At 35.9% G+C, this 10770-nt stretch overlaps 1 protein-coding gene across 1 annotated transcript; it reads right to left on the bottom strand.

Moving 5' to 3' along the window:
• Nucleotides 1-1170: 1170 nt before the first annotated feature.
• Nucleotides 1171-10721, bottom strand: LOC137403688 (glyceraldehyde-3-phosphate dehydrogenase-like). The gene is made up of 9 exons (XM_068089693.1): nucleotides 10612-10721; nucleotides 9519-9584; nucleotides 9314-9410; nucleotides 8499-8696; nucleotides 7628-7786; nucleotides 6723-6913; nucleotides 6360-6438; nucleotides 4946-5127; nucleotides 1171-1628 (listed from the first exon to the last, which is right to left on the bottom strand). Exons 2-9 carry the CDS (start codon nucleotides 9542-9544, stop codon nucleotides 1553-1555), a joined length of 1008 nt encoding a protein of 335 aa, XP_067945794.1. The 5' UTR covers nucleotides 9545-9584; nucleotides 10612-10721; the 3' UTR covers nucleotides 1171-1552.
• Nucleotides 10722-10770: the final 49 nt, after the last annotated feature.

Genomic DNA, 10770 nt, shown 5'->3' with positions numbered 1-10770 from the left:
TGAAAGAAAATGACCACGGCAAGGTTGTACTAGCGTAAGTACAGAGCTATCAAGAATTCTTATATTAAATTATTTAGAAGTACAAATTCTAAGTAGATACGTGCAATCTAGGTATTCAACGTTTCAGTTTAATGCAGTAATTTAATAATTGACAGAAAGCCTACATTTGCAGAATGATGAAATTATTAACGATGCTTATAAAACTGTTATTCTTACATGACAAAAATGTTGCTTTTAAAGGTCCGACAACTCCTATATTTTGTAATAGACCAATAAAAGTCGATCAAGTTCAGCAAATGTATGACAGCTTTTAAGGGTAACAAAACTCCCATTTTGTGGATGTTTAGCTACTCATCTGTATAATTATTACATGTATTTTAATAAAATAATGCATGTCATACAGAACACTGTTTTGGCTTTTTTTAAATGTGGTGGTCACAATGGTATATAAAATTAGAAGTAATAAAAACAACTATGTATGAAGTAGCTGTTACAAAACTCACAGCAGTTTTCTTACACACACAACTTCACACATACAACGCAACTCCTTACAGAGAAGCTCTTCATTCATTCAATACATAAAAAGTGACAAAAAACGAAACATGATGACATATCAACTACATAAATCAGACTTTTGGACCAAAGTTCTCCTTAAGATTTTGTAAATTTTGTTGGTCTTGTGTTCAAAGCGCATTATCCATATACAACACAATGTAATTATTCCACACTTGCATGTTGTTGCAATTTCAACTTTCTGTCAGAACAGTGCAGGCATCTGCTATTGCAGCTACCAGTTGTTAGAAATTCATTTAGTTAATGATTACCTACATTTGCTTACTTTTTTCTCAAGGAGACAAATCTTTTACCTATAAATGTTTGCTGCATGTTTCATGTGGTTCTACACTAAGAACTTTCTTCAAGAAGAAGTGGGATTTCAAGCACAATTGTTTCACAGCTGTTTATGAACCTTCATGTTAGAAGATGATGCGTAACCACAGTTACAATGTTAAACAAATTCAACAAAGAAATCCAATTACACTAAGTTTTTTAATGTCACCGTATTCCGAGTTTACCAAATATTAAATTGCTTAAATCCAACAGTGAAGCATAATTCTGTGATTCGGTTTTGTGGAGAGCCTAAAAGACTAATGTTAACACCATAACATTCAATCATGCTAAACTTGTTGTAATCCAAGATTTATGTGGTTGTTAAAATGTTAACAAACATTAACAATGATCTAAAATAGTTAAAAGTCAACACTGCACATTGACACAAGTATGATCAACTGCGTCTTCCATTGATCATAAACCCTCATTTATTCCCAATGCAAACTAAATAGGTCATCATACCAAACTAAATAGGTCATCGTACCAAAGACAAGTATAAATGCTACCAAAATAAGCCACCTCCACATCAGAGGTTGGCTTCCACAACGATAGTTCAAGGGTGATATTGACACAACGCATAAATGAACTGGAGCCTAGTCTCAATAATTCAGTTTTCAGCAGCAAAGGGATGCTCTCTTTCAGCGGAGAAAAGAATTGCTGTAGTTTAGGCGTTGTCAACTTTGTTCATGTGCTCAATGAGGTCAACGACTCGGCAGCTGTAACCAAACTCATTGTCATACCTGTAAAAGATGGAGTCTTGAGTGATATAGCCTACATAACAAATTGATCGTAGTTTACATTGTTGAACCGTAACTATGGAAGACCAAGCCTTCCAACATGTGAGCATAATTACCCTGCTTCACGATTTGGCTTCAAATTTGAATTCTCTGACAAACAATGAAAAATTCCCATAAATTCTTGACTACATATCCCAAGTAACTTTTAACAGATGACTTGCAAAATTTTGTAAATGTAATAAAGCTTAAAAGTAAAAATAAAGAATGAAATTGAAAAAATTAAATTATCAAAATGTTATGAGGTAGGTTAGTTTAAACTTCAACTAGTCTATAGTAGAGTAAGCTATGCTGTCTATAAAGTATATGTAAGTCTATAATAGTAGAGCAAGCTATGCTGTGCATCTCTATCAACCTGCCTCAGAATCTATGCCATCACCTGGTCCATACCTCTGTTCACATATCTCTAACGTACAGTAACAACAGATGCATTTGTACTGATTACTTGTTTAATAATGGATGTTTACATACATCTTTACATCTCAGAATATATGGCGTAGTATTTTGGTTTATTACTGAATGTAATTATCTGCAGTATATATTACAGTTTCGATAGGTTTTTGGGTTGTGGCCCAAACTGAATAAATTACAGCGAATTCTTATAGGAATATTTGATCAATCTTATGACAGTTTAAACATGTTGGAACAGGTCTCCGACTATAGTTACTGTATTATTGTTTATGTACATATATTATAAGATACAGGGTACAGCAATGATAAAGTCAGCATCGCTGAGGGTTGAATTGTGACCTCAACAACTGTAGGCTTGTTTTCATAACCTCTTATAGATAATGCAGGATACAGTGAGCATTTCATCAAAATCCCTACATAGCTGGAGTACATGAGCTGCTGTATCAATGAGAATATGTTATTGTAGCCCCATTGCCTTTACAGTGTATCGAGCACAGTGCCAGGCGATGTATGAGAGGGATGGTGCAGGAGTAGAGGTGGCAATACAGACAAAGGGCTAGTTTGGCTTAAACTGCGTAAAGCCTAACATAAATTATTCATCTCTTTTTTGTTTTTATATTGAAACCAGTCATACCTCGAGATACCCGCAAAATGCATTCTAGGCCTGACATACGTGCATGTACATACGTACATGCACGTATGTCAGGTTACTCGTGTCGCAATGCACTATTTCCTATATAAAATAATTAAATACAAATTACTCTGTTACCATACCATGAAAAAACCACATAGAACAGGATACTGCGGTGAAAAAAGTGTTTTTAACGGTTTTAATCTAGTACCTACGCAACAGAGTAACAAACACTTATTTAGTTGTTGAAATCTGCAACAAAATGTTACATTATTAAGTAGAGTACTGTGAGCTTTTACCTTCGAGACGGACGTAGTGAATAACACCGGCGAGAGAGAGAGACTTGACAGCAATGTGTTCGGTACAATAAACTTTTGTGATGCTACGCAACAAAAAGTTTGAATTTAACTTAATTGAATTTAGCTTACTAACCACAAACCTAAAGGTTTACTTGCAACAAATTTCACATAACAGCTATTTGATATCAAAAGATTCACCATGTCTTACTCTGCTGTGATGTAGGAGCAAAATATGTGGAAATGAGATTACAAGCTCTTAAAAGCTCAAAAACAAACAGTCAATCGCAACCATCACGAAAACGTCGTAGGTTAGAATCTCTTTCCAAAACGGCTCAAATGGGACGTAGTTGAACGAAATGGCTTCTGTTTACACTTTCATGCAACCTCATTCGTTAAAATATTTTCACAAATGTACTTCACGCATTCAATAAAACCATGTCTATTGTCCTTACACATCTATTTCATCATCATTGTAATGCTGTCACTTTGAGCACTGATATTTTAAAACCTACCATGAAAATTTGTTTAATTTTTTAACCTTAGCTTTAAGGAGTGCATATCATTCTCTAATAAACATGACGAGCCTGTTCTTCACCTGTGATAGTCAAAAAATGCTGCAGAAATTATTCGCGCCGTTTGGCAGGAAGTATGGGTCACATGATCAGATTACGACTAGATGATTAGACCAAGCCAAAACAAAACTGTAACATAGCGAGCAACTATATTAGATACAGGCTTTTCGGTAGAGCCTGAAATGTTTGTCATAAACTAGTGCTATGAAAAGTTTTATATTGAGCCTTTTATTGGCCTTTCAATTCACGTGAGAACATCACGAGTCGAAACAACAACCAAGTTGGCTTGAGCACATCAGCAAAATAAAAAGATTCTAGCCTGCGGCGCTTTCGTAATGGCTGCGATTAATCGTTCGTTTTTCAGCCTTCAAGAGCTTGCAATCACATTTTCACATATTTTGCACCTACAACACAGCAGAGTAAGACATGGTGAATCTTATGATACCAAATGACTGTAATGTGAATTCTGTTGCAAGTAAACCTTTAAAGGTAAGTTTTAATCTTATGCTAAAATTATTTAATTTCATTGCTTCAATCTTTTGCTATCCTATTCCAGTTTGACTTTTTGGTCTCGCCTTAACTTTTAGCCAAACTTTAAAAAAATTTTTACACTGAGGAAAAAGACAGAGTGATGCTATTCGCAAAAACTGCCTCTTATGTACTTGGCCATATAGTGGCCATCAAGAACCAGCTTGCATCTCAAAGATTACTCGAATCTCAAGGAAGAAACTTGCGCAAAATGCTGCTTGTATCTCGATTTTCTCGTATGTTGAGTTATGACTGCATTTCTTTATAATTTTTAATTTTCACTAGTTTCAGGCTTTGTTTTTTACCTCACTTACTTTTTTCCTTAGAATTTGTAAAGAAATGGCCCAAAGACACTAAGACACTCTATAAGGTACTCATGTTATTTTTCTTATTTATGGTTTTAATCATAAGAAATGTGTTTTTCATCCATTTACCAAAACTACCACTTGTACTAGTGGTAGTTTGGATCCATGATTTTAAACCTAAACGGGAAGGTAGGAAGTGCTGTTACATACTACTTGATCGCTGTAGAACCATGCTTTAGCCATTATGATACCTGAGAGATTAACCTGTATGTCAAGACAAGTGTTTGCTCTATTTTACTTCAACGAATTAGCATTTTTCTGTGACTATAACTTTAGATTCAGTTCAAATAGTAAATAGTATCTGTTATAATCTGCTGTTGGGTTTACAAAACTAATTGACCTATCGAGCCACAGCATCCATAGCAAAATAAATGTACAAACTACTTCAGCCACATCTTAGATCAACACTTCGTCAACTACGATAGCAAGATTATATGCAAATAAATGATCTACTCACCATGAGACAACCTGAAGGAAGGTAGCGTTAAGTTGTACACCTGCAGCAGCATCAAAGATTGATGACCGCTGGTCACCAACAAAGTCCTGAGAAACTACCTGCTCGTCCGTGTAGCCAAGTATACCTGCCATATCACCAGTTGACGCCTCCTTCATTGCTGCCTTCACCTCATCATAAGATGCCTAACAAATAAATACAATCATACTGAGTTGGCTTGAAATATTCTAACAATTGACTCTTGAGTCTGTTGGTCCACGAAGGCAACAGTATCTCGGCTACAAACCATCATCTGTCAAAGAGAGTAGAGTTCAATGGCAGCAAGCTCTTTACAATGACAAACACCTGTCCATAAACGCCAACAGATGGCCATGAAGCCCCAAGCAACTCTTGTGCGTATTGATTTAACTAAAATTAGCTTATGAAATAATTTAACTTTGGATCTCCTTTTGAGTTTCCAGAATAAGGTTTTCAGAATAATTATTTGTTGCAGGTAGAGTTGATGTGTAAATGAAAGAAAAGGTTGTCTGGTTCTCTCTGTTTTTACAAATGTTCACGTATCACTTTATAATAAACATAATATACGTAATAAACATAACAATATATATACTATAAAACATACAATATATAATATGTAATATATAATATGTAATATACATAATATATACATAACATACAATATAGATAATATATGTATATCCATGTATACCCTAGGACACTAATATTTCGCTAGTATTTAGTTTCGTGAGTAGCATACAGAGTAAAATTTTGCTGCAACTTAATTTCGCAGCTCTAATGAGTGCAAAAATATAATGATGTGAACATAAATGCAGTGGAACAAACATAATTATATTCCTCAGGTTTGCTTCATCGGTAAGAAAAAATTTTTCAATTTGGAACTAGTTTGTAATTGTGAACCGCAGGTAGAATTGTGTGGCGACATCGATAATGCAATTTGATCGCTTGCTACCATTTGTTTCTTGGACTATCAATGAACAAAGCTAATTAATTCCGCGTTTTCGCTCGTTCGTTATGATAGTTTAGTTTCGCTCATGAAATTTTCGTGAGAGGATGACTCCGCGAAAACGTGAACGTTAGATGAGGCGAATACATAAGTGTCCTAGGGTATATGATTGTTTTAGGTCAAGGTTACAACTAGTAAAAGGAATAGTAATGGCGTTTTGAACCAATATACGAGCCGATGTTATACAGCTCAAGCAACACTATTTGTAACGTTATTCAATAATTTCTCAATGTAGACATTTAGTAGATGTAGACTTCATGTTAGTACATTAATATTGCATGTAGTAACCACAACTTCACCTCTCACTGTTCTCAATTCAATACTATACAACCAAACAAGACTATACAACCAAACAAGACTTCTCAACCCGAGAGGGCAGCAAGCAGCGCTTACCTCCTTGGCGAGTTTGCAAGTGAGGTCAACAACTGAGACATCTGGTACAGGTACTCTGAAAGCCTTGCCTGTCAGCTTGCTGCAAAGGATGAGACAGTATGAATGTGCTATTCATTGGAAGTAATTTATCGAACCAACAGTCTCTGATTACTCCAATGTGTAAGATAAAAGCTTAACTGACAATCCCTCCAACTAATAACCGATTTACTTTCTTTAAACTAAAAGCAAATTGGTTTGCTTTTGGTTTAAAAAACAAATAGGAATATTTCAGGTGAATTAGCAAGTCTAAAATGGTTGCCGCCATGTAAAAAGAAGGAATCACATATCAAAGAACAAAGCGTAGAGTGGTCTAGTTTTACATACCCATTCAGCTCGGGGATGACCTTGCCGACAGCCTTGGCAGCACCAGTACTTGCTGGGATTATGTTCTGGAAGGCACCTCTACCGTCTCTCCAGTTCTTACCAGATGGCCCATCAACACACTTCTGAGTGGCTGTCACTGCATGGATTGTCGTCATCAGACCCTCCACAATGCCAAATTTATCATTCAACACCTAGAAGAGACAATGAGAGAACTATTTAACATTATATATGATCTCACATAGCGACATGACCTGATCATCACTATGTTGCTATTTAACACTACATATCTACACCAAAAACCGAGCATCTCTGTATGGATATATAGTTATGACTACAAGACAAACAAGTAAAACTGCACAGCTGAGCGAAAAAGTGAAAAACTTTCACGCAGGCAAGCCTATATTGATATAGGCCACTTTATTTATGTCTCCCATTTTATGAATGACAAGACAATGTCTTTGGGTGTTGCAGCGAGCAAACAACTCCTAGATTCTTGAATATAATGCCAAGAATCTGAAAGTGCCCAATTCTTGGCAACCCTCTATTGTGGGGACCACAAATGACACCGATGAAAATGTCACCATAATTTTAAATATTTTATGCTAACAAACATTGATTGATAATAATTGAAGGAGTATATAATTTTAAAATATAATCTAAAACAGTAAACATTGACTAGAGATTGGAATAAACAATGAATGAGTGCAGCAAGTCACATGATCAGAGGCCCTTTGTTTACTTTTAGTGATTGATTGACCTACTTATTTCATCAAATGATATTTTGACTGCAAACTCATCAACAACTCGCCCCTCAATGTTTATTAGCCAATAATAAGGATCTGTCTGGAGCGTCTGTCTGTGATCATGTTACTCCACACATGCAAAATCAAACTATTAAATCATACCTTTGCCACTGGTGCAAGACAGTTGGTAGTACAGGAAGCATTGGAAACTATGTCATCAGATTTCTTGTACGACTTCTCATTCACTCCCATGACAAACATGGGGGCATCAGCAGAGGGTGCCGAAATAATCACTTTCTTAGCACCTCCTTTTACGTGTGCCTACAAACAAATGAATACAGTAAACCGACTGTATCTCTAGAAAAATGAAGTATATTTTTTTTCTATACCACGTTCTTCAAACCAAAATAGAGAGCACATATAGCTTGCTTGTGATTTTACCAAAAAATTACGAATACTCCCAAAAACTAACTCGATGCTCTAAAAGCCACCACTCTCTGCATTATTCTGCAAAGTCAATGTGAGACAGTCAATGCGGAATATTCACTAATACTGTGTCCCAGTTGAGTGCCTAACGATGACCACAAATAGATTAAGCATGCTTTTCAAATAAATGTTCTTAATTGTCTGTCATTGTTCAAGACGGTATACTAGATGTATTCAACAGCCACACATAAGATTAACAATATAACAAAAACCTTTGATTGGCCTCATTCAGATGAAGCTAGCTAATGAAGCCTATTATACAGCATCTTAAATAATCAAACACCACTCAATCGACATGCACAGTCTCACAACATCTTTAATAATACTCGATTCATAAATCCTATAATTAGTAATGAAATCCTATGAGATAGATATTCCTACAGCAATGAGACTATATCGAGCTGAAATGTAGCAACTTAACAGATGTTATGCTTCAGAGATCAGCAGTCTATTGCTAGTTCTCAGTCACGCAATAAAACATAAGTGAAGCCACTAATAGACTTACCAACCCGACCAATCAGAGTCATTCATAAAATAAAGACCTTACCGAAGCCTTCTCTTTGGTAGTAAAGACTCCTGTTGATTCAACCACGTACTCTGCCCCTGTCTTTGCCCATGGAATGTTGGATGGGTCTCTTTCGGAGAACACCTCTATGCTCTTTCCATCCACAACTAGTTTTCCTCCCTCTGCCTTCACCTCACCAGAGTAGCGGCCGTGAGTGCTGTCATACTTGAACATGTAGACCTAACAAGAATTTGTAACATTTCACGTGTGTCTGTTGGAAATATCATGGAAAAGAGCCGACTAGAGAAGATAAATCCAAAAGCCAAGCTTATCTTAGGAGGCAGCTTGCAATATCAGCAGTTCTAACTGTCACTTTCAAAGAAGGTAAACTGAAAATAATACCTCCTGGCATAGCTGATAGCTGTTATGGTGACTATAGTAATGCTTTAGAACAAACATAGTACCAAACCCTTTACATTCAATTACACTTCGTGCTGCTAAAAACTCAAGTTTCTGTACGATTTATTGCTGTGGTACAGGAAAAGTAGTAAAAACTGAGATATGAACATTGTTCAAAATCTTCAAGTCTCTTGACTTATCTCCTTAGCCCAAAAAGTAGGGATTTTGGATCTTTGTAATTGGGTACAAAATCACCATTTGGTTTACAATTTCTGAATAGACAATAGACTTATTCCACAAGTATAAAAGACCTTATGCATTTTCAAATGCGATGAATTGCATGAAAAGGGCAAACACAAAACTGGAGTAAGGAGGCTTGCAGATGACTTCAATAAGAATTGGTTAATCGCTGTTGGCCATCTGAAAATGAGGTTCTCGAAAATGTACTGTAGCCTCACCATGTATTCAAGGTCAATGAAGGGATCATTGATAGCAACGACCTCTAGGCCCTTAACAAGAGCAGCTCTAAGTACAAGCCTGCCAATCCTTCCAAATCTGTCAAAAGATAAATGAGACTTGCAAACAATTACTAATTCGACATCTTTAAAATTCGAAGAAGCTAAGAGCAACCCAAAGTATGTAAATCTGTATTTGCCAACTTACCCATTGATTCCAACTTTGGGACCCATTTGAGAACTGTGTTGTTTTGTGAAAGGTGGTAGATGTGATCTAACAAAATATAAGATGAGCTTATATCAAACAAAGTTAAATATAGAATTAAGAAACTGAAAACAACATAAACACCCACTAAGATTCATTCTATAAGAGTACAGTTGGTTTTAACCAAGTTGATATGCTAATTATTAGGCCTATTGTGCCTAATGTTCAATAATAACGAGGCAAGTTAAGCATAAACCATTACTATGAAAGAACTAACTACCCATGCATATATTGTGATATGAAGTTGTAGAATTTGCATCATATAAAGGCATAGGCTACTCAAGTTACGGTAAAGTTAAGATTCAAATGTGTCAATACACGAACCATATGTAACAGACAATATTTAGGCATATTAAATAGGCAGTTGTGCCCTTCAGCTTAATGCCAAGTTTACGTCCTGCTGAGAGTTAACATTTCCCTTCTCAACAAACATGCCGACTGGGCAATCCGTGCATAACCCTATTCAATCAGCTTGAACAGTTCACTATTGTACTTGTTGGTAAACAATTTTAAGCACTGTTATTAACTATCGTTCATCCGTAACTAAATACGATTAGCGAAACTCAATAGAATTAGCGATAGTATATCAAAGTTAATTGTTAAAAAAGTCCAAAGGTGTCACAGTAGCTTCATTCTCCAGTTCCTGTATTACAGTCGATGTAGGTTGTCGTATAAACACCCAAACAACTTACCCTAAACGCTAAATCAGACATGAAAACAAAGTTATACTCTAATATGAAAGAAAACGAACGAGTTGAAAAAAACATTTTAGCAAACTTTTAAGACCGGCTTGAGGAAGTCGCAAAGCCAGACATTTATACGCTTATGGTCGACAAGACGAACTGAAAAATCGTACATGGTGAAAATACTCATCGACCTGACTGCTAACTTATCCATTAATACAAAGATCCGTGCATGTACTTTTTAAAATTACAATTTCATAAAAGTAATGTCAAACTCTAATAGTAAGTAATGCAATATAAAGTACTTTCTTTAAAGAAAACAATTCGGAATATACCGCTAATAACAACCTCACCTGATGAGGTCGAAGTCACAAGTAACAAGAAATGTGCCGGGTATCACGTTTGGCTTGCAGCGCTTGCACGTAATCTATGCGTGAATGAGTCAATTAATTCTACTACCGAATTATCGCCTTCTGGAAGAGGATAAGGGAGTCTTGAGTAGAGTTTGTATT

Source organism: Watersipora subatra, chromosome 9 (assembly GCF_963576615.1).
Source record: "Watersipora subatra chromosome 9, tzWatSuba1.1, whole genome shotgun sequence".
NCBI lineage: Eukaryota > Metazoa > Bryozoa > Gymnolaemata > Cheilostomatida > Watersiporidae > Watersipora > Watersipora subatra.
This window is presented reverse-complemented; position numbering and strand designations above follow the sequence as displayed.

What these genes read in the sequence shown, in the direction of transcription:
- LOC137403688 (XM_068089693.1), bottom strand. Translation starts at nt 9,544, where the DNA reads ATGGGTCCCAAAGTTGGAATCAATGG. An exon ending in GTCTTGCACCAGTGGCAAAG is followed by an intron (nt 6,914 to 7,627) that starts GTATGATTTAAT and finishes TGTCTCTTCTAG; the next exon opens with GTGTTGAATGATAAATTTGG. An exon ending in GTCATCCCCGAGCTGAATGG is followed by an intron (nt 6,439 to 6,722) that starts GTATGTAAAACT and finishes CATCCTTTGCAG; the next exon opens with CAAGCTGACAGGCAAGGCTT.